At 37.0% G+C, this 25,642-nt stretch overlaps 1 protein-coding gene across 4 annotated transcripts in view; it reads left to right on the top strand.

Moving 5' to 3' along the window:
• The window catches only part of LOC138335832 (gelsolin-like protein 2), a 29,836-nt gene extending 7,026 nt beyond the window's left edge, over window positions 1–22,810 (top strand). For 2 of the 4 annotated variants that reach the window (XM_069284982.1, XM_069284983.1), the window contains exons 2-14: window positions 1,361–1,386; window positions 1,887–1,967; window positions 2,214–2,287; window positions 3,593–3,667; window positions 3,877–3,951; window positions 4,271–4,398; window positions 5,493–5,601; window positions 8,389–8,499; window positions 13,534–13,614; window positions 14,539–14,627; window positions 14,888–14,966; window positions 15,753–15,848; window positions 17,040–22,810. In XM_069284982.1, coding sequence (XP_069141083.1) covers window positions 1,380–1,386; window positions 1,887–1,967; window positions 2,214–2,287; window positions 3,593–3,667; window positions 3,877–3,951; window positions 4,271–4,398; window positions 5,493–5,601; window positions 8,389–8,499; window positions 13,534–13,614; window positions 14,539–14,627; window positions 14,888–14,966; window positions 15,753–15,848; window positions 17,040–17,141 — 1,107 coding nt within the window. In that variant the 5' untranslated portion in view covers window positions 1,361–1,379 and the 3' untranslated portion in view covers window positions 17,142–22,810. Of the gene's footprint in view, window positions 1–1,360; window positions 1,387–1,886; window positions 1,968–2,213; window positions 2,288–3,592; window positions 3,668–3,876; window positions 3,952–4,270; window positions 4,399–5,492; window positions 5,602–8,388; window positions 8,500–13,533; window positions 13,615–14,538; window positions 14,628–14,887; window positions 14,967–15,752; window positions 15,849–17,039 lie in introns of those variants that run through there. The other 2 variants (XR_011210338.1, XR_011210337.1) reach the window with 2 other exon arrangements.
• The last annotated feature ends 2,832 nt before the right edge of the window (window positions 22,811–25,642 follow it).

The following is a 25,642-nucleotide window of genomic DNA, read 5'->3' as shown; positions in this document are numbered from 1 at the left end:
CTTTCAGTGGTGTGTCCATCTCTAGGTCTATGACTACTTAACAGACTTTCAGTGGTGTGTCCATCTCTAGGTCTATGACTACATAACAGACTTTCAGTGGTGTGTCCATCTCTAGGTCTATGACTACTTAACAGACTTTCAGTGGTGTGTCCATCTCTAGGTCTATGACTACTTAACAGACTTTCAGTGGTGTGTCCATCTCTAGGTCTATGACTACATAACAGACTTTCAGTGGTGTATCCATCTCTAGGTCTCTGACTACTTAACAGACTTTCAGTGGTGTGTCCATATCTAGGTCTATGACTACTTAACAGACTTTCAGTGGTGTGTCCATCTCTAGGTCTATGACTACTTAACAGGCTTTCAGTGGTGTGTCCATCTCTAGGTCTATGACTACTTAGCATACTTTCAATTCCCTTCTTTTTATGTGCTCCATATAAATTATATAAGATAACCATTCTTAATGTAGGAACTTTCCATCACTATAACGTTCATGAGGGTGTATCTCCATTAATTCTTATTTGTTTTATTTTCACATTTGAAATAAAACCTTGATGTACTGATCCCATGTCGCACCTACACTTCTCCGTGGTAAAGAAACAACTCACTGTTGTTTTCGTTACTTCCCTTTAACACATCTTTGTTTTTTGTGTGTTTTTTTTTTTTTACATTTTTTGATCTAGTCTTTCTGCAGCTCTAAAAACATATTACACAAATACAATTACCCGTTTCTTAATCCTATACAAATACCAAATTTTGTTACTTCGTTTTCCAAACATCATTATTCATTATTGACCAAAATTTCAAGTGACATGTTTGTGTATATTTACGTTTATTACTTAATACTGATTTCACCAAATTCAGGCAACATGCACTTGTGAAACTATTTCAATCATATGCATTCCAAATGTATTTGATTTCTTTCCCAAACAATAAGCTCCCAAAAACTTCATAGAAAAACTCCCAAATGCATAAGTTGATAGTGAAACGTGTGCCGAATTAGTTGTCTGCCATGACTGTAGCTGACTATGGATCTACAATAATCACTAAGAGGTTAGAATTCTTCATTGTACAAATGACCGAGAAGTATTGTTATGATTTATAGACATCAATTAATAAGCATCACTCTGATTTCAACTAGGCAAATAACAAATTTGAGAGGTATCGTACCTAGCAGAAGGAGTTTTTCAAAATCGTAAACAACAATGAAAAAAAATAGCTGAAAAACTTTAGAGAATGACCAGCCATTCAATTTGCAAATTCACAAGAAGTTAAATGTGATTCTTTTCTTTTTTGAAGATATTAAGTGTCTTGTTTTTTCCCCATCAAATGTTTACTTTTCTTTTTAATTTCATTTCAGAATTTCAAACAAAACCAACATGTCAGGTATGTTTCCATTAGCTACCATATGGACTTACGTATTTGTTAGGAAATATTCCAAGAATGTAACCTGAAAATCCATGATTAGTATAAACCAACAGTTGAGGAATAACAATGGTTTATTTACAGATCAAGTTTACTATTATATTATCTTCTCTGTTGTGTTAACATATGTTTGTGTTGAAGAAGGGGTGGATTATCTTGGAAATTTAAAAGTTGTTCTTCGCCCACACATTTGGAATTGCCTCCTTGACACAACAGAAATTATAATTTATGTTTCCATTTCAGCAAAACGATATTTTATGGCATCATGTTTTATGTACATACACATAGTATGCCTACATACACATAGTATGTCTGACTTTCGTTAATAGTTAGGTTAATGATAGGCTACACATTTGGTCTTTTTTCGTGCATATCTGCTAAGGTCTGCATTCATTGACGGGTGCTTTTCCGTTATTTGTTTTGCTTATGAATCTTATAAATGTCCCATTGGTATATTCTAGGATTAGTAAAAGGCAAGAACTATGACTGGAAGGACTCCAATATGGCGAAGTTCGGATCTGACGAAGACAAAAAAGTTAAAAGTGAGTTTATGTACAAATACTAACAAACCCAGGATTCTATTGCAGACACTTGTTTTTCAAAGAAGAAATTCAGTTTAAACATTTATTTAGTATCAAACGTTTTTGTGTATTTTTATCATCATAGTTATGTTTGATTTACCAGAGCTTTTGTGGTAGATTATCCATTAGCAATTAAGCACACAAAGAAAATTAAAACATTTTCATAAATATGATGATCAGTATACAATATATAGCTTTTATTTTCAGAGGAAGCAGCCGAAACTGAACCAGCATGGGAGGGCGCAGGACAGGAAGTTGGTCTGAAAATATGGAGAATCAATGTTAGTATACTCTTTTATGATAATATTATGATATTTGTATTTTTTTATTTATCTTTTCATTAAAATTCGTTTGCTGTAATTCAGTTGTAACTATTTGTCGGTACGTTAATTTGTATTTTGTTCATCTCAGGAAGATATCATTATCATTCTAAAAAATGTCACATTAACGTCAGCAGACGTGATTCCATTTTCAGATTATTTCTTCTTCTTCCTATGTACCGGACGTAAGTTACGAACATGTTGTCGCAAGTGGTTCATCGTTCGATTCCAAATACATGTTTTTAGAAATTGTCCCTAATCAGCAGACGACAACTTAACGGTATTTCCCTGTCCATGTTGCCATGGTACTGGATGAAATATCGTTTCATTTATTTGAGAATTTCCTTATCTCTTCTGAACTATCCTGTATGGAAAGTTAGAAAGACTTCCGAATTGCTATACAGCAGTAACACTTTTATTATTATAACCTATACAAGCTGATTTCACCTGAATCATTTAGTTACACTCCTAATACAAAGTGGTACACGAGCTCTGGCTTAAAATTACTGTGGAGGAAACAGTCTACTCTAGTGATGACCAGTTCGAATCTCATCAGGGTTAGTGTGTTTTCACGAAGATATTTTAGTTTAGTCATCTCAGCTATAGGTACGAACACAACAGCTCCATATCGCGGTGTACAACTGTAGAAAGGCATTGTCGATAATAGTTTGTGAGCATTGTTGTGTGATGCTGCGCTGTCCTGTTTAGCCACTGTCTCGAACGTCCTGCACAATATATATGCGATCATGCTGAAAAAGTCTATGCTGCATGTATGAATATACAGTGTAGTTTGTTTCTGTGTTTTGCACTTCAATAAAAGTGTAGGGTACTATGTATTGGAATTTAACAACAACAATTAGTTTTTTTTTCAATTTAAAACAAACGTAGGAAAGTTTTTTTTATATTTTTTACAGGATTTATTCCCCTTCTGACTGTACAGACTGACGAACAGTCAGTATGACATCAGTTATAGTTACCCCTGGAGAATCTAGGACGAAAGATGGTTTAATAGACCTCTAAACCTTCATTAGCGTTAAAATCCTATTATTTATTGACGGTTAAATACATCATTACAAATGTTATCTATGCGTTTCCTACATATGATACAGTAAAGACCGGTTTTTGTATGCTAAAACCATCTTAAGTCTAATGAATGTCCTCGATGCCAGGGGAAAATATTACACCTTTGGGTAAAAAAATCTTCATATTGTTCTTCCATCGCGACCATGAATGCATCTGATTTATTGATAATTTTGTGTTGTGCAGCAATTCCAAGTAGAAGCTGTACCAGAGGGGGACTACGGCTTGTTCTACAAGGGAGATTCTTACATCGTTCTCAACGTAAGTGAGGACCATATATATTTAATTAATGATTCAATTAGGTATACTAGTAACAAAACAAAAACGTCAATGAAATGTTTCTTACCATTTATCTCCAAAAAATCACTGTATCACCGTTTCCATTGTCTTGATTTTTTAAAAACGAATTCGAATGTGACTACGGTAATAATGCCATTATTTTTATTCGGCCGTAATTTGTTTTATTAAAGACCTACCTGAAGAACCCGGATAGTGAGGCATTATCTTACGATGTTCACTTCTGGATCGGGAAAGAGAGCACACAGGTTGGTAACGGCTGTCTGATCGAACGTCGTGTTTACGTAACATTTTACTATGTCAAATGATCTTTATCCATTACAAGTCCATGAAATATTACAAAAATGATAAATGAAATTAGATAAAAATAATAATGATAAAGATAAGTAGTGTTTACTTAAGAAAATTGATATCTGGTTTGTGTATGGAAATACAATTAAGGCTGCATTTTTGCGTCAAATATAAATGAAATACAAATTAAAAAAGTGTAGTAAACGTGCAGTAGTACTCGAAAAAGTATTAGACTTTGGAGAGTATAACTTGCAGTGGTGTATTTTTGGTCTGTAGGATGAATATGGTACAGCGGCTTACAAAACGGTGGAGTTGGATGCCTTTTTGGACGACAAAGCCGTGCAATACCGAGAAGTTCAACAAAACGAGTCTCAATTGTTCTTGTCATACTTCCAGGAGATGACGTAAGTTTAGACGTAAAGCCCGCTGCTTTATTCTTGTTCTTGTTATAGTCACATTTTGCCTCAGAGACTCCCATTACTCTAATAATAATCATGATCTGCATTTTGAGTCAATAAAGGCAGTATCGACTGGGGTAGTAATACCTAAATACATGAATGGGAGTCCTGTTTACTGACAAGTTAGTCCACGCAGGAAAATTGACACTGTGGTTGAATGAACCAGTTTGGTTATGAAAATAAAAAAAAAATCTTTTACATGTCTATATTATTAATAGGAAACTGCAAAGCTATTGAAAAACAGTGAATTTTCGTTGTCCTTTCAATTTTTATATGGACTATTATTTATCACATTGACCTTGGCTGTTCAGGTTAAATGGTTAAAGCAGGAAATTCAAATGTTCATTCGCATCTAAAATATGTTTTACATTGAAATAGAAAATAAAATGTAAGTGTAACAATTAAATGATTGTTAGATTGCATTGATTTGAGATATAAATATAATCTGGGTGACAGATAAATAATCATAGCCCCCTAACAGGCGCTATTCTATTAATCTACCACCCAGATTACCTTAAATTTCTCCAATAAATGCAATATAACAATCATTTAATTGTTAAATAAATTCGGAGAGGGGGTTATTTCTCTTTTGTCATTTTGTTACATCGCTGGTCATTCTCTCTTTATCTTATTAGGCGATACTTGGTTCTGCGGTGTGGTAACAAACGAAAAGACATAATCAAAATTAGTTCGAACGCTTTACAAATACCAAAATCGTAGACCGTGGCAATGAAGTGGTTTAAAAGTCGTATCTTTGAAACTGTCAACTCTAAATGAAGTGCAATGTGCACCTTATACAACTTCGCCATCTGTGTAAACGTCTACAAAATCATCTCACTAGGGAATATCTTGAATGCAGCTTGAATGGATCTAAATTTCATTTTTGGGCCCTCTTAGGCCTTAGATGTACATAACCATTTTGGACAAAAACTGAAATAGCCTAGGCGGTCATCTTGAATTTATACCATATAAGTTTGATACACAGTAAATTACCCGGACAGGTAACCTCTATTCTCACTTTACTTTTTTCGGTTATCTAGATATATGAACGGTGGCTATGCGTCCGGCTTTAGGAGCGTGGAACCTACCGAGTATCAGCCACGTCTGCTCTGTATCAAATACACCAATGGAAAAACCGTAGCGGCAGAGGTAGGTTTCAAAGAAATATTTTGAAAACAAAGAACGAAACCAAACCACGACAAGGCCGTAGAATAGCAGAAGTAGTAAAGCTTGTATATGTTTTATTTACACGTGACTATAACATTAAAGGGATGTTAATATAATCCATATTGTCTGATAACCATTGACAGGTGCCTATTGTCAGATCTCCGTTAGGTTAGGTGATATAATCCATATTGTCTGATAACCATTGACAGGTGCCCTATTGTCAGATCTCCGTTAGGTTAGGTGATATAATCCATATTGTCTGATAACCATTGACAGGTGCCCTATTGTCAGATCTCCGTTAGGTTAGGTGATATAATCCATATTGTCTGATAACCATTGACAGGTGCCCTATTGCCAGATCTCCGTTAGGTTAGGTGATATAATCCATATTATCTGATAACCATTGACAGGTGCCCTATTGTCAGATCTCCGTTAGGTTAGGTTGATATAATCCATAATGTCTGATAAACATTGACAGGTACCCTATTGTAAGATCTCCTTTAGGTTAGATGATATAATCCATATTGTCTGATAACCATTGACAGGTGCCCTATCCTAAGATCTCTGTTAGGTTAGATGATATAATCCATATTGTCTGATAACCATTGACAGGTACCCTATTGTCAGATCTCCGTTAGGTTATGTGATATAATCCATATTGTAAGATAACCATTGACAGGTGCCCTATTGTCAGATCTCCGTTAGGTTAGGTGATATAATCCATATTGTCTGATAACCATTGACAGGTGCCCTATTGTCAGATCTCCGTTAGGTTAGGTTGATATAATCCATATTGTCTGATAACCATTGACAGGTGCCCTATTGTCAGATCTCCGTTAGGTTAGGTGATATAATCTATATTGTCTGATAACCATTGACAGGTGCCCTATTGTCAGATCTCCGTTAGGTTAGGTGATATAATCCATATTGTCTGATAACCATTGACAGGTGCCCTATTGTCATATCTCCGTTAGGTTAGGTGATATAATCCATATTGTCTGATAACCATTGACAGGTTCCCTATTGTAAGATCTCCGTGAGGTTAGGTTTATATAATCCATATTGTCTGATAACCATTGACAGGTGCCCTATTGTAAGATCTCCGTGAGGTTAGGTTGATATAATCCATATTATCTGATAACCATTGACAGGTGCCCTATTGTAAGATCTCCGTTAGGTTAGGTGATATAATCCATATTGTCTGATAACCATTGACAGATACCCTACTGTAAGATCTCCGTTAGGTAAGGTGATATAATCCATATTGTCTGATAACCATTGACAGGTGCCCTATTGTCAGATCTCCGTTAGGTTAGGTTGATATAATCCATATTGTCTGATAACCATTGACAGGTGCCCTATTGTAAGATATCCGTTAGGTTAGGTGATATAATCCATATTGTCTGATAACCATTGACAGGTACCCTATTGTCAGATCTCCGTTAGGTTAGGTTTATATAATCCATATTGTCTGATAAACATTGACAGGTGCCCTATCCTAAGATCTCCGTTAGGTTAGGTTGATATAATCCATATTGTCTGATAACCATTGACAGGTGCCCTATTGTAAGAGCTCCGTTAGATTAGGTGATATAATCCATATTGTCTGATAACCATTGACAGGTGCCCTATCCTAAGATCTCCGTTAGGTTAGGTGATATAATCCATATTGTCTGATAACCATTGACAGGTGCCCTATTGTAAGATCTCCGTTAGGTTAGGTGATATAATCCATATTGTCTGATAACCACTGTCAGGTGCCCTATTGTAAGAGCTCCGTTAGGTTAGGTAATATAATCCATATTGTCTGATAACCATTGACAGGTGCCCTATCCTAAGATCTCCGTTAGGTAAGGTTGATATAATCCATATTGTCTGATAACCATTGACAGGTGCCCTATTGTAAGATCTCCGTTAGGTTAGGTGATATAATCCATATTGTCTGACAACCATTGACAGGTGCCCTATTGTAAGAGCTCCGTTAGGTTAGGTGATATAATCCATATTGTCTGATAACCATTGACAGGTGCCCTATCCTAAGATCTCCGTTAGGTAAGGTTGATATAATCCATATTGTCTGATAACCATTGACAGGTGCCCTATTGTAAGATCTCCGTTAGGTTAGGTGATATAATCCATATTGTCTGATAACCATTGACAGGTACCCTATTGTCAGATCTCCGTTTGGTTAGGTTTATATAATCCATATTGTCTGATAACCATTGACAGGTGCCCTATCCTAAGATCTCCGTTAGGTTAGGTTGATATAATCCATATTGTCTGATAACCATTGACAGGTGCCCTATTGTAAGAGCTCCGTTAGGTTAGGTGATATAATCCATATTGTCTGATAACCATTGACAGGTGCCCTATCCTAAGATCTCCGTTAGGTTAGGTTTATATAATCCATATTGTCTGATAACCATTGACAGGTGCCCTATCCTAAGATCTCCGTTAGGTTAGGTTGATATAATCCATATTGTCTGATAACCATTGACAGGTGCCCTATTGTAAGAGCTCCGTTAGGTTAGGTGATATAATCCATATTGTCTGATAACCATTGACAGGTGCCCTATCCTAAGATGTCCGTTAGGTAAGGTGATACAATCCATATTGCCTGAGAACCCTTGACAGGTGCCCTATCCTAAGATCTCCGTTAGGTTAGGTTGATATAATCCATATTGCCTGATAACCATTGACAGGTACCCTATTGTAAGAGCTCCGTAAGGTTAGGTGATATAATCCATATTGTCTGATAACCATTGACAGGTGCCCTATTGTAAGAGCTCCGTTACGCCCGACGATGTGTTCATAGTCGACAGTGGTACTAACTTCGTCCAGCTGAACGGCTCCGGAGCTGCGTTACAGGAGAAATCTAAGGTAACCATTGTATCGTTATTTTTTGACGTTTATGATATTAACTAAGGTAAACAGTGCCCCATTGTGTATCATTATTATTTTGTGGTTGATCAATATAACTACGGTAAACAGTGCCCCATTGTTTATCGTTATTATTTTGTGGTTGATCAATATAACTACGGTAAACAGTGCCCCATTGTGTATCGTTATTATTTTGTGGTTGATCAATATAACTACGGTAAACAGTGCCCCATTGTGTATCGTTATTATTTTGTTGTTGATCGTTATAACTACGGTAAACAGTGCCCCATTGTGTATCGTTATTATTTTGTTGTTGATCGTTATAACTACGGTAAGCAGTGCCCCATTGTGTATCGTTATTATTTTGTGGTTGATCAATATAACTACGGTAAGCAGTGCCCCATTGTGTATCGTTATTATTTTGTGGTTGATCAATATAACTACGGTAAGCAGTGCCCCATTGTGTATCGTTATTATTTTGTGGTTGATCAATATAACTACGGTAAACAGTGCCCCATTGTGTATCGTTATTATTCTGTGGTTGATCAATATAACTACGGTAAGTAGTGTCCCATTGTGTATCATTATTATTTTGTGGTTGATCAATATAACTACGGTAAACAGTGCCCCATTGTGTATCATTATTATTTTGTGGTTGATCAATATAACTACGGTAAACAGTGCCCCATTGTGTATCGTTATTATTTTGTGGTTGATCAATATAACTACAGTAAACAGTGCCACATTGTGTATCATTATTATTTTGTGGTTGATCAATATAACTACGGTAAACAGTGCCCCATTGTGTATCCTTATTATTTTGTGGTTGATCAATATAACTACGGTAAACAGTGCCCCATTGTGTATCGTTATTATTTTGTGGTTGATCAATATAACTACGGTAAACAGTGCCCCATTGTGTATCGTTATTATTTTGTGGTTGATCAATATAACTACGGTAAGTAGTGTCCCATTGTGTATCATTATTATTTTGTGGTTGATCAATATAACTACGGTAAACAGTGCCCCATTGTGTATCATTATTATTTTGTGGTTGATCAATATAACTACGGTAAACAGTGCCCCATTGTGTATCGTTATTATTTTGTGGTTGATCAATATCACTACGGTAAACAGTGCCCCATTGTGTATCGTTATTATTTTGTGGTTGATCAATATAACTACGGTAAACAGTGCCCCATTGTGTATCATTATTATTTTGTGGTTGATCAATATAACTACGGTAAACAGTGCCCCATTGTGTATCGTTATTATTTTGTGGTTGATCAATATAACTACGGTAAAGAGTGCCCCATTGTGTATCGTTATTATTTTGTTGTTGATCAATATAACAACGGTAAACAGTGCCCCATTGTGTATCGTTATTATTTTGTGGTTGATCAATATAACTACGGTAAACAGTGCCCCATTGTGTATCGTTATTATTTTGTGGTTGATCAATATAACTACGGTAAACAGTGCCCCATTGTGTATCGTTATTATTTTGTGTGGTTGATCAATATAACTACGGTAAACAGTGCCCCATTGTGTATCGTTATTATTTTGTGGTTGATCAATATAACTACGGTAAACAGTGCCCCATTGTGTATCGTTATTATTTTGTGGTTGATCAATATAACTACGGTAAACAGTGCCCAATTGTGTATCGTTATTATTTTGTGGTTGATCAATATAACTACGGTAAACAGTGCCCCATTGTGTATCGTTATTATTTTGTGGTTGATCAATATAACTACGGTAAACAGTGCCCCATTGTGTATCGTTATTATTTTGTGGTTGATCAATATAACTACGGTAAACAGTGCCCCATTGTGTATCTTATTATTTTGTGGTTGATCAATATAACTACGGTAAACAGTGCCCCATTGTGTGTCGTTATTATTTTGTGGTTGATCAATATAACTAAGGTAAACAGTGCCCCATTGTGTATTGTTATTATTTTGTGGTTGATCAATATAACTACGGTAAACAGTGCCCCATTGTGTATCGTTATTATTTTGTGGTTGATCAATATAACTACTGAAACAGTGCCCCATTGTGTATCATTATTATTTTGTGGTTGATCAATATAACTACGGTAAACAGTGCCCCATTGTGTATCGTTATTATTTTGTGGTTGATCAATATAACTACGGTAAGCAGTGCCCCATTGTGTATCTTGTTATTTTGTGGTTGATCAATATAACTACGGTAAGCAGTGCCCCATTGTGTATCGTTATTATTTTGTGGTTGATCAATATAACTACGGTAAACAGTGCCCCATTGTGTATCGTTATTATTCTGTGGTTGATCAATATAACTACGGTAAGTGTGCCCCATTGTGTATCATTATTATTTTGTGGTTGATCAATATAACTACGGTAAACAGTGCCCCATTGTGTATCATTATTATTTTGTGGTTGATCAATATAACTACGGTAAACAGTGCCCCATTGTGTATCGTTATTATTTTGTGGTTGATCAATATCACTACGGTAAACAGTGCCCCATTGTGTATCGTTATTATTTTGTGGTTGATCAATATAACTACGGTAAACAGTGCCCCATTGTGTATCATTATTATTTTGTGGTTGATCAATATAACTACGGTAAACAGTGCCCCATTGTGTATCGTTATTATTTTGTGGTTGATCAATATAACTACGGTAAAGAGTGCCCCATTGTGTATCGTTTATTATTTTGTTGTTGATCAATATAACAACGGTAAACAGTGCCCCATTGTGTATCGTTATTATTTTGTGGTTGATCAATATAACTACGGTAAACAGTGCCCCATTGTGTATCGTTATTATTTTGTGGTTGATCAATATAACTACGGTAAACAGTGCCCCATTGTGTATCGTTATTATTTTGTGGTTGATCAATATAACTACGGTAAACAGTGCCCCATTGTGTATCGTTATTATTTTGTGGTTGATCAATATAACTACGGTAAACAGTGCCCCATTGTGTATCGTTATTATTTTGTGGTTCATCAATATAACTACGGTAAACAGTGCCCAATTGTGTATCGTTATTATTTTGTGGTTGATCAATATAACTACGGTAAACAGTGCCCCATTGTGTATCGTTATTATTTTGTGGTTGATCAATATAACTACGGTAAACAGTGCCCCATTGTGTATCGTTATTATTTTGTGGTTGATCAATATAACTACGGTAAACAGTGCCCCATTGTGTATCATTATTATTTTGTGGTTGATCAATATAACTACGGTAAACAGTGCCCCATTGTGTGTCGTTATTATTTTGTGGTTGATCAATATAACTACGGTAAACAGTGCCCCATTGTGTATCGTTATTATTTTGTGGTTGATCAATATAACTACGGTAAACAGTGCCCCATTGTGTATCGTTATTATTTTGTGGTTGATCAATATAACTAAGGTAAACAGTGCCCCATTGTGTATTGTTATTATTTTGTGGTTGATCAATATAACTACGGTAAACAGTGCCCCATTGTGTATCGTTATTATTTTGTGGTTGATCAATATAACTACTGAAACAGTGCCCCATTGTGTATCATTTTTATTTTGTGGTTGATCAATATAACTACGGTAAACAGTGCCCCATTGTGTATCGTTATTATTTTGTGGTTGATCAATATAACTACGGTAAGCAGTGCCCCATTGTGTATCGTTGTTATTCTGTGGTTGATCAATATAACTACGGTAAGCAGTGCCCCATTGTGTATCGTTATTATTTTGTGGTTGATCAATATAACTACGGTAAACAGTGCCCCATTGTGTATCGTTATCATTCTGTGGTTGATCAATATAACTACGGTAAGTAGTGTCCCATTGTGTATCATTATTATTTTGTGGTTGATCAATATAACTACGGTAAAAAGTGCCCCATTGTGTATCGTTATTATTTTGTGGTTGATCAATATAACTACGGTAAACAGTGCCCCATTGTGTATCATTATTATTTTGTGGTTGATCAATAGAACTACGGTAAGTAGTGCCCCATTGTGTATCATTATTATTTTGTGGTTGATCAATATAACTACGGTAAACAGTGCCCCATTGTGTATCGTTATTATTTTGTGGTTGATCAATATAACTACGGTAAACAGTGCCCCATTGTGTATCGTTATTATTCTGTGGTTGATCAATATAACTTCGGTAAACAGTGCCCCATTGTGTATCGTTATTATTTTGTGGTTGATCAATATAACTACGGTAAACAGTGCCCCATTGTGTATCGTTATTATTTTGTGGTTGATCAATATAACTACGGTAAACAGTGCCCCATTGTGTATCGTTATTATTTTGTGGTTGATCAATATAACTACGGTAAACAGTGCCCCATTGTGTATCGTTATTATTTTGTGGTTGATCAATATAACTACGGTAAACAGTGCCCCATTGTGTATCGTTATTATTTTGTGGTTGATCAATATAACTACGGTAAACAGTGCCCCATTGTGTATCGTTATTATTTTGTGGTTGATCAATATAACTACTGTAAGTAGTGTCCCATTGTGTATCGTTATTATTTTGTTGTTGATCATTATAATTACGGTAAACAGTGCCCCATTGTGTATCATTATTATTTTGTGGTTGATCAATATAACTACGGTAAACAGTGCCCCATTGTGTATCGTTATTATTTTGTGGTTGATCAATATAACTACGGTAAGCAGTGCCCCATTGTGTATCGTCATTATTCTGTGGTTGATCAATATAACTACGGTAAGTAGTGCCCCATTGTGTATCGTTATTATTTTGTGGTTGATCAATGTAAACAGTGCCCCATTGTGTATCGTTATTATTCTGTGGTTGATCAATATAACTACGGTAAACAGTGCCCCATTTTGTGTCATTAAGTATTTGTCGTAGATCGTTATAACTACGGTAATCAGTGCCCCATTTTTTAATCATTATTTTTTTGTGTGGTTGATCACTATAACTAAGGTAAGCAGTGCCCCGTTTTGTATAATTATATATTACTGTGTACACTTATTTTTCTGACGTTTATCATTATATAATCATACTATTTCTGTTATAGGCTATGGATACATTGAGTAAACTTTCTGAATCTCGTCCAAATGCCGAAAAGACGGTGTGCGATGAGGGAGATTCCGACTACGTACGTATATCCATCTATCCTTTGGTTATACCTTGTTTTCGCGGGGATGATATTTCTGCGGATGGTATTTTCGCGATTCGTAAAACATTGTTATGATCGCGAAATGTTTGGATTTTATAAACCCTGATGCCAGATAACAAAAAAAAATTAAAAGGCTGAAATTTATTTGGTTTCTCGTTTTGAATTGCGAAAATTTTGGTATTGATTGTAACGTCATGTGTTTGAGGGCTTAACGTCTTACTTTTTAGAGAAATCGAAGTGAATTTCGTTCACAAAATAAGGACGTCACAATGGATACCTACCCGCATGGTAATTCTATAATATGCAAAGACGGAATATTTTTTACCATTTTGTTTGATATCTTGGAGGCATTGATTCTGTAATGTTTAACTAGGACTTTTACCAGCAGTACTGACTACAACATATCAAATGTGTCCATATCTTCTGGCTTTCGATACCATTATAATTACATATATGTGTACCTTATGTTTGTGGAAAAGGAAGAATTGTATTATCAGCCGATACTCACGCTGCTCTTTCACTTTCAAATAATTCCGTTGGCAATGTGAAAGGGATGGGACATCAGGTCATACCTATATATGTCTTCTCCCTACAAACGAAGTGGTACGAGTTACAAAATGTCAGTTAAAAGTGACAAACAAAACAAAAATGTCTAAAATTCAAATGAAGGGAGATAACTCCAATATGAGTATTATTTAACAAAAAGAATTACATAGAGTAGAAGGCAATGCATAATTTTAAAAGATTTTTTATCAAGTGTAACTCATGAACATAGAAGCTTAAAATTAATTCAAATTTCAAATTAAAAATACTTAATGTTCTTGGAAAAGGGAGAATGATTGATCTGTTGATATTGAATGTTTTATGTACTTAATGTGTAATGTAACATACTAACCGTTACAGAGGCGGTGTGTGGCGAGTCTGTCAGACGAGGACCCGGAAGCCGAGGAGGACGTGGACATGAGTTCTGTCGAAACTCCGGTACTTGCAAAGTACGCTTGGTTGTGTTTTCTTAAATATATCTCAATCACAAACGTGTTCGTAGTTTAAGATCATATCTAATCTTACTTTCTGTAACATAACGTGATAATGTTATTTCGAAAAAATACATGAAGCATAATTTTAAAGGCGGCATTTCGGCTTTTTTGTTTTGTTTTTGTTTATTTGTTATTTAAAAAAAAAAACTTTCCGTTATATAGAAATAGTTTTAATTGGGTTTGTAAAGTACCTAATCATGCCATTGGGTGTACAGGATCTCGGACAGTGATGGTTCAATGGACGTGGAGGTAATCAAAGAGGGAGAGATAAGCATGGATGACCTCGACTCCAACGTTAGTATTCTGTGTTGCATTTTGTATATACAGTCTATTGTTAAGTCGATAGTATAAACGTTGTTTATTTCAACCACTGAGTTTATTATTCAATACCTGTCATACGCCACGTGCAATGTGAAGCTACGTGGAGGATTACGTTGTCTAAAACCAGCAAGGAGCAATAAATTAGTCATAAAAAGGAGACCGGACACCCATATCAAAATACAGTAACGTTTCAAAATTAATCGGTCAAGTCATCCCCATACTAGATATTTTATATTGCGTTTTGACAAACCAGACAAGACGGCCGAGAGGCAGGTATCTTGTGTTTTGACTATTGAAGTTTGTTATCGCTATTGTTTAACAATCAATGTTACATAATACGGACTGTACCTAAATACTCCATCCCTGAACTCATCTTCTTCCTCTGTAATCAACCCGTGGATGTTTCAGTATTCTAGTTAAACGTTTTTCGAACGCATGATTTCTTTCATATCTATTTTAAGTTTTCTTTTATATTTTTTACTTATAAACGACTTCAAGTTAAAACTAAACGTAATTTAGTGAATCAATATTAAGCCAAACAATATGGATGATTTCGTGGATATTCTCTCGTTGGTGTAGAATAAGCCAGAGATAATATCGGGGCCTTGGCTCTGGATGGGTGTGTTTTATCTGGCTTATTCTACACGAAACGCTGGTTTATATCACACAGACAATAAAACAATGAGCATCTTTTGTTTAAATGAAACCATTTTATTGGATTTGAATGACTGACAATAACTGACATTTGTCTTTGTTTAGGATGTCTTTTTGATTCACGTGAAGGACTGTTGCTACTGTTGGATCGGAAGTGGTGCATCAATCGATGAGAAAAGAAATGGCTTTTATTACGCCGATGTGAGTAAAACACGGATTAACCGAGATAGATCAGTTGTTTTTTCTGGTAGATAATGTTAATGTTAGCCCACAGGGCCCTAAGTGTCGGTGGGGGTCATGTTTTCAAAATAAATACAAACAAAACAAATAACTCTGTTTATTAAATGTCCACAACCTTTCCGAAACAGGTTTTTATTTTTTTTAAATGAGAATGTAAAACGAAATTGACAATTTTGTAGAGTCGCAAAAGTTATTAACTAAACGTAAATACTAATACTGCACTTATCATCACTTTATGTATCATTAAAATTAAAACATTAAATGTCAATTTTCATCGATATAAATGTTGATTATGATATTGTTCTAAAGAAACTTTTTTTTTGTTTCGGACAGGCAGTGGTCCTTTAATAAGCTCAATAATAAGTTACTACCGACAAAGTCTAATGTTAAGTCTAACTCGTCCTAGGTCTAGATGTATTTGGAGTTAAATAAAAAGTTAAATTAGTACTGAAAACATTTAATGAATGTATCGTAAGATAAATATATTGATTCATTAGTTTAAATTTAAAGTATCTGAAATATATGTTTGAAACATTTACCGTGCAGCTCCGCTACGTAAACAAAGGGTTTATACCAAAAACATTTACCGTGCAGCTCCGCTACGTAAACAAAGGGTTTATACCAAAAACATTTACCGTGCAGCTCCGCTACGTAAACAAAGGGTTTATACCAAAAACATTTCGTAGTGCCACTGATTTAATCCATCAAATGGAACAGCTATTTTGACCATGATTAGCTGTCAACATGAATCAAGTCATAATGATAATGCTCATGTATATCCAGATAGACTGCTGGCGTGGTTAGTGTATAGTGACAAATCAATATGATGCCGTATTATGTTAGCCACCCTGTATAATACATCTGTACCTAGACTGCTGGCGTGGTTAGTGTATAGTGACAAATCAATATGATGCCGTATTATGTTAGCCACCCTGTATAATACATCTGTACCTAGACTGCTGGCGTGGTTAGTGTATAGTGACAAATCAATATGATGCCGTATTATGTTAGCCACCCTGTATAATACATCTGTACCTAGACTGCTGGCGTGGTTAGTGTATAGTGACAAATCAATATGATGCCGTATTATGTTATCCACTCTGTATAATACCCTTTGTACTATATTATCTTTTGCCATTTTCAATCTTTCAGAAATATTTAAAAGAGATTGCCAACAAACCGTTCGAGAAGATCTGTGTTATACCCGAAAATGACGATCGCTGCAGCAAAATCGCGGAAGCTTTGGCGGCTTAAGATGCAGCAGTTTGACCGCTGTCTCGAGGAGAACAACTTGAAACATCACCTGGCTTGTCTCGAGAATATCTGAACCAAACAGTGTCTGTTTGCGGTTTATTTGTATTGACATATGTATCTGTAATTATTGCCGTAAACTTACTCTAAATTTTTTATATGCTTACTATACACTTGTCATTGATATAGTGCAGAAAACTACAGGCAGTTTTCGCCTTAGCAACTGTCGTATCCTGGAAAACTTCCGACTGCCTTCACCTTAGCAACTGTCATGTCCTGGAAAACTTCCGACTGCTATTACTTAACAGCTTTCGTATCCTAAAAAAAACCTCCGAAGACCTTAACAACTGTCGTACATTATATGTATTCTTGAAAACTTCGAAGGCGTTGACCTTAATAACTGTTGTTTCATGGAAACCTTCCGGCTGCCATCATCTTGTAATAACTGTCCAGGAAAACTAGAGATAGTCTTGACTTTATAATCTGACGTACCCTGTAAAATACATACGACTATGACTTAACACTTTTGTTTGATATATAATGGATAAGCTTGAATATACTATAGTATTTTAATACGTGGTTATATATGCTCAGAAATGTTATATAAAGCACAGCTTGCCAAAAGACTCATTGTATATAGTTCAGTGTATCATGACTAACTCACCAATTCCTTTGTCTTTTGTTAAATACTTATAAGATAGACTTCCACGTAGAAATGTTTTGTAATAGATTAAGATTTGTTATTTCATTAGATCATTGTTGCCATGTTGTGGTCCATTGTTACTGACAGACTCGTTAGATCATTGTTGCAATGCTGTGGTCCATTGTTACTGACAGACTCGTTAGATCATTGTTGCCATGTTGTGGTCCATTGTTACTGACAGACTCGTTAGATCATTGTTGCCATGTTGTGGTCCATTGTTACTGACGGACTCGTTAGATCATTGTTGCAATGCTGTGTTCCATTGTTACTGACGGACTCGTTAGATCATTGTTGCCATGTTGTGGTCCATTGTTACTGACAGACTCGTTAGATCATTGTTGCCATGTTGTGGTCCATTGTTACTGACGGACTCGTTAGATCAGTGTTGCCATGTTGTGGTCCATTGTTAATGACAGACTTGTTAGGTCAGTGTTGCCATGTTGTGGTCCATTGTTACTGACAGACTCGTTAGATCATTGTTGCCATGTTGTGGTCCATTGTTACTGACGGACTCGTTAGGTCAGTGTTGCCATGTTGTGGTCCATTGTTAATGACAGACTCATTAGATCATTGTTGCCATGTTGTGGTCCATTGTTAATGACAGACTTGTTAGGTCAGTGTTGCCATGTTGTGGTCCATTGTTACTGACAGACTCGTTAGATCATTGTTGCCATGTTGTGGTCCATTGTTACTGACGGACTCGTTAGATCATTGTTGCCATGTTGTGGTCCATTGTTACTGACGGACTCGTTAGGTCAGTGTTGCCATGTTGTGGTCCATTGTTACTGACGGACTCGTTAGATCCTTGTTGCCATGTTGTGGTCCATTGTTACTGACGGACTCGTTAGATCATTGTTGCCATGTTGTGGTCCATTGTTACTGACGGACTCGTTAGATCATTGTTGCCATGTTGTGGTCCATTGTTACTGACGGACTCGTTAGGTCAGTGTTGCCATGTTGTGGTCCATTGTTAATGACAGACTCATTAGATCATTGTTGCCATGTTGTGGTCCATTGTTAATGACAGACTTGTTAGGTCAGTGTTGCCATGTTGTGGTCCATTGTTACTGACGGACTCGTTAGATCATTGTTGCCATGTTGTGGTCCATTGTTACTGACGGACTCGTTAGATCCTTGTTGCCATGTTGTGGTCCATTGTTACTGACAGACTCGTTAGATCATTGTTGCCATGTTGTGGTCCATTGTTAATGACAGACTTGTTAGGTCAGTGTTGCCATGTTGTGGTCCATTGTTACTGACGGACTCGTTAGATCATTGTTGCCATGTTGTGGTCCATTGTTACTGACGGACTCGTTAGATCATTGTTGCCATGTTGTGGTCCATTGTTACTGACGGACTCGTTAGATCATTGTTGCCATGTTGTGGTCCATTGTTACTGACGGACTCGTTAGATCCTTGTTGCCATGTTGTGGTCCATTTTTACTGACAGACTCATTAGATCATTGTTGCCATATTGTGGTCCATTGTTACTGACAGACTCGTTAGATCATTGTTGCCATGTTGTGGTCCATTGTTACTGACGGGCTCGTTAGATCAGTGTTGCCATGTTGTGGTCCATTGTTACTGACGGGCTCGTTAGGTCAGTGTTGCCATGTTGTGATCCATTGTTACTGACGGACTCGTTAGGTCAGTGTTGCCATGTTGTGGTCCATTGTTACTGACAGACTCGTTAGATCATTGTTGCCATGTTGTGGTCCATTGTTACTGACAGACTCGTTAGGTCATTGTTACCATGTTGTGGTCCATTGTTACTGACGGACTCGTTAGATCATTGTTGCCATGTTGTGGTCCATTGTTACTGACGGACTCGTTAGATCATTGTTGCCATGTTGTGGTCCATTGTTACTGACAGACTTGTTAGATCATTGTTACCATGTTGTGGTCCATTGTTACTGACGGACTCGTTAGATCATTGTTACCATGTTGTGGTCCATTGTTACTGACGGGCTCGTTAGATCATTGTTGCCATGTTGTGGTCCATTGTTACAGACGGACTCGTTAGATCATTGTTGCCATGTTGTGGTCCATTGTTACTGACGGACTCGTTAGATCATTGTTGCCATGTTGTGGTCCATTGTTACTGACGGACTCGTTAGATCATTGTTGCCATGTTGTGGTCCATTGTTACTGACGGACTCGTTAGATCATTGTTGCCATGTTGTGGTCCATTGTTACTGACGGACTCGTTAGATCATTGTTGCCATGTTGTGGTCCATTGTTACTGACGGGCTCGTTAGATCAGTGTTGCCATGTTGTGGTCCATTGTTACTGACGGGCTCGTTAGGTCAGTGTTGCCATGTTGTGGTCCATTGTTACTGACGGACTCGTTAGGTCAGTGTTGCCATGTTGTGGTCCATTGTTACTGACAGACTCGTTAGATCATTGTTGCCATGTTGTGGTCCATTGTTACTGACAGACTCGTTAGGTCATTGTTACCATGTTGTGGTCCATTGTTACTGACGGACTCGTTAGATCATTGTTGCCATGTTGTGGTCCATTGTTACTGACGGACTCGTTAGATCATTGTTGCCATGTTGTGGTCCATTGTTACTGACAGACTTGTTAGATCATTGTTGCCATGTTGTGGTCCATTGTTACTGACGGACTCGTTAGATCATTGTTGCCATGTTGTGGTCCATTGTTACTGACGGACTTGTTAGGTCATTGTTGCCATGTTGTGGTCCATTGTTACAGACGGACTCGTTAGATCATTGTTGCCATGTTGTGGTCAATTGTTACTGACGGACTTGTTAGATCATTGTTACCATGTTGTGGTCCATTGTTACTGACGGACTCGTTAGATCATTGTTACCATGTTGTGGTCCATTGTTACTGACGGACTCGTTAGATCATTGTTGCAATGTTGTGGTCCATTGTTACTGACGGACTCGTTAGATCATTGTTGCCATGCTGTGGTCCATTGTTACTGACGGGCTCGTTAGATCATTGTTGCCATGTTGTGGTCCATTGTTACTGACGGACTCGTTAGATCATTGTTGCCATGTTGTGGTCCATTGTTTCTGACGGACTCGTTAGGTCAGTGTTGCCATGTTGTGGTCCATTGTTACTGACGGACTTGTTAGATCATTGTTACCATGTTGTGGTCCATTGTTACTGACGGACTCGTTAGATCATTGTTGCCATGTTGTGGTCCATTGTTACTGACGGACTTGTTAGATCATTGTTACCATGTTGTGGTCCATTGTTACTGACAGACTCATTAGATCATTGTTGCCATATTGTGGTCCATTGTTACTGACAGACTTGTTAGGTCAGTGTTGCCATGTTGTGGTCAATTGTTACTGACGGACTCGTTAGATCATTGTTACCATGTTGTGGTCCATTGTTACTGACGGACTCGTTAGATCATTGTTGCCATGTTGTGGTCCATTGTTACTGACAGACTCGTTAGATCATTGTTGCCATGTTGTGGTCCATTGTTAATGACAGACTCGTTAGATCCTTGTTGCCATGTTGTGGTCCATTGTTACTGACGGACTCGTTAGATCATTGTTGCCATGTTGTGGTCCATTGTTACTGACGGACTCGTTAGATCATTGTTACCATGTTGTGGTCCATTGTTACTGACAGACTCGTTAGATCATTGTTGCCATGTTGTGGTCCATTGTTAATGACAGACTTGTTAGATCATTGTTACCATGTTGTGGTCCATTGTTACTGACGGGCTCGTTAGATCATTGTTGCCATGTTGTGGTCCATTGTTACTGACGGGCTCGTTAGATCATTGTTACCATGTTGTGGTCCATTGTTACTGACGGACTTGTTAGGTCAGTGTTGCCATGTTGTGGTCCATTGTTACTGACGGACTCGTTAGATCATTGTTGCCATGTTGTGGTCCATTGTTACTGACGGGCTCGTTAGATCATTGTTGCCATGTTGTGGTCCATTGTTACTGACAGACTCGTTAGGTCATTGTTACCATGTTGTGGTCCATTGTTAATGACAGACTTGTTAGATCATTGTTGCCATGTTGTGGTCCATTGTTACTGACGGACTCGTTAGATCATTGTTGCCATGTTGTGGTCCATTGTTACTGACGGACTCGTTAGGTCATTGTTGCCATGTTGTGGTCCATTGTTACTGACAGACTCGTTAGGTCATTGTTACCATGTTGTGGTCCATTGTTAATGACAGACTTGTTAGATCATTGTTGCCATGTTGTGGTCCATTGTTACTGACGGACTTGTTAGATCATTGTTGCCATGTTGTGGTCCATTGTTACTGACGGGCTCGTTAGATCATTGTTACCATGTTGTGGTCCATTGTTACTGACAGACTTGTTAGGTCAGTGTTGCCATGTTGTGGTCCATTGTTACTGACAGACTCGTTAGATCCTTGTTGCCATGTTGTGGTCCATTGTTACTGACAGACTCGTTAGATCATTGTTGCCATGTTGTGGTCCATTGTTACTGACGGACTCGTTAGATCCTTGTTGCCATGTTGTGGTCCATTGTTACTGACAGACTCGTTAGATCATTGTTGCCATGTTGTGGTCCATTGTTACTGACGGACTCGTTAGATCATTGTTGCCATGTTGTGGTCCATTGTTACTGACGGACTCGTTAGATCATTGTTGCCATGTTGTGGTCCATTGTTACTGACGGACTCGTTAGATCATTGTTGCCATGTTGTGGTCCATTGTTACTGACAGACTCGTTAGATCATTGTTGCCATGTTGTGGTCCATTGTTACTGACGGACTCGTTAGATCATTGTTGCCATGTTGTGGTCCATTGTTACTGACGGACTCGTTAGGTCAGTGTTGCCATGTTGTGGTCCATTGTTACTGACGGACTCTTCATCATAAATATGGTTTTATGAAGGTGTTTCGACAATTTTTCTGTACAATCTTATTTTCTGGTTTTTATTTCGTTTGTACATTACGTTTATTGGTGCATAAATTGATTAAAATATTGTCATCATCGAAACTTGCTATTTTTTATATTATTCTTCAATGGAGTCAAGTACAGGTATATAACTATGTAATAACAGTTCAATACCATCTTTATATCATTTTTCACCATTTGATCTATTATTTGCCTTTCGTTTGCAATTGAAACACGTGGAATTATATAATTTTCATGAATATAAAGAGCTGATAAATATACAATCACAATAAACAGGTAAACCACTATTGGTGGTTAACTACCAAATAATCTAATTAAATCAAAATATATTTCAGCATTGATTGTCATATTTTTGAAATGCTTTGATGTGTAACATATAATGGGTGTTTTAGCATATTCAGTGGTGCGTGTTAACCCAAAACGATAGATATGCCAAATCTATTTGGCCTTTTCGAAACACTGTTGTCGATAAGAACTTGAAAACAAATACTTTGCAATGTTAGTAGACACAAACGTGCAACACTATGGCCCATCATCGGATATTTAGGGGACTGTTCTTATGGTTAGGTAATTAAAGTTAAGTTTGCACTACCGTTGGCCATGTGACGGGTGTAATAATTGGTTTTTCTCTCATACCTACACGTGAAAAACTGGCTGTTCCAGGGCAATACACTCATGTCGCCTGAAGCTGTATTGCATGGTTCCCCATGCAAAAAATAACAAAAAAAAAAAAAAAAAAAAAAAAAAAACTTGTGACGTCTAAGCGTCAACAAAATTACTATTATCTCGATGCAATTTTAACATTTTTTCATAAAGTAGGCTGGACTTACTTTAAATGATACAAACAACAGGATTTGCGTTGAAAATATCACGCATATTTTCATGTATGGTGAATCGATTATTTCGAATTTATTTCAAAATGGCGGAAAATAACAGTAGTGAAATTGCAATAAAACGTCGAGGTATGAGAGGGAAATACTGTTATATACGTTGATAGGAAGGATATGGATATTCTACCCTCGGGATCACAAATGTTATAAAACCCTCGGCAAGCCTGGGGTTTTACAACATTTTTTGGCACTCGGGTAAAATACCCCTATCCTTTATATCTACATATGAAAGAGTCTTATAATATACAATAACTACACAATAGTTTACCTGTCTATTACACAACAGTAAAATACTATACTTTGGCGTATCAGGGGCTACTAAATGCTATCAATATAACATAAAAAGCAATGAATTTCGGGGCTCTGGGGTGTCAGAGCCAGGACGTGAGAAAGACATCAAAAGATACAGAGAAGCCACTGGATTCCAGAGAAGTATGCTAAAAGAGGAATAGAATATTATACGTTTTGACTAAGTATGAGGTCAACTTGTGCTATGTTAAACTAGAGGACCAAACTGTTGCCTGAGGTCGGAGGCCAGAATTTATAATGGCGGACAGTGAGCGAGTTTGAACATTTCGCACACAATATTTCACCACAATGGTCTTTTTTGGCATATCACAATATCACCAACTACTCTAACAGCCATTTGAACTGGTTTGTTTATACGTTAATTTTAATGCACTCCCATTCTGTGAAATCAATGCAATGACGAACAAATTCGTCGACGGAACAAATTCCGTATCATTTAAATTAAAACACATTTGTGAAGGGGAATCAAATAGATGGCCTTTCTTCAATAACTTCATCTATCTATCAATAACAATAGATGGTACTATTTCGGGAAGGTGTCCACTCGTTATTTTGGGACGGTATCGACTCGCTATTTTAGGAAGGTGTTGACTTGCTATTTTATGAAGGTTTCGACTTGCTATTTTAGTGAGATGTCGACCTTGCTAGTTTAGGAAGGTGTCGACTCACTATTTAAGAATGTGTCGACTTTGCTATTTTAGAAAGGTGTTGACCTTACTTTTTAAGGAAGATGTTGACCTTGCTATTTTAGGAAGGTACTGACCTTGCTACTTAAGGAAGGTTTCGACTCGCTGTTTTAGGAAGGTGGCGATCTAGCTAGTTTAGAAAGGTGTCGACTCGCTATTACAGGAAAGCGTCGATCTTGCTATTTAAACAAGGTTTCGACTCGCTATAAAAGGAAAGTGTCGATCTTGCTATTTAAAAATGGTGTCAATTGCTATTTAAGGAAGGTGCCGACTTGCTATTTTATGAAGGTTTCGACTCGCTATTTTAGGAAGATGTCATGTCGCTATTTTAGGAAGGTGTCGCTCTTGCTATTTAAAAAAAGTGTCAACTTGCTATGTTATGAAGATTTTGACTCGCTATTTAAGGCAGGTGTCGACTCGATATTTTAAGAAGGTGTCGACCTTGCTATTTTAGAAAGGTGTCGACTCGCTATTTCAGGAATGTGTCGACTCGCTATTTTAGGACGGTGTTGACCTTCCAATTTAAGGAAGGTGTCGACTTGCTATTTTAGGAAGTTGTCGGCTCACTATTTTAGGACGGTGTTGACTAGCCATATTGCACAGCGTTATATACCAACTCTTATACTGTTGTCTATTCTAAAGTGTTATCACACTGAAATACGCTGCCAAATTACCAACTCATCCTTCCCCATTCCACAGGTCATTTTATACTTAATGCTACCTGTAAACAGTCAGATATAACACCTGTAAACAAGTCAGGTATACACACCTGTAAACAAGTCAGGAATACACATCTGTAAACAAGTCAGGTATACACACCTGTAAACAAGTCAGGTATACACATCTGTAAACAAGTCAGGTATACACACCTGTAAACAAGTCAGGTATAGACACCTGTAAACAAGTCAGGTATACACACCTGTAAACAAGTCAGGTTTACACGCCTGTAAACAAGTCAGGTATACACACCTGTAAACAAGTCAGGTATACACACCTGTAAACAAGTCAGGTATACACACCTGTAAACA

Source organism: Argopecten irradians, chromosome 12 (genome assembly GCF_041381155.1).
Source record: "Argopecten irradians isolate NY chromosome 12, Ai_NY, whole genome shotgun sequence".
NCBI classification, from domain to species: Eukaryota; Metazoa; Mollusca; class Bivalvia; order Pectinida; family Pectinidae; genus Argopecten; species Argopecten irradians.
This window is presented reverse-complemented; position numbering and strand designations above follow the sequence as displayed.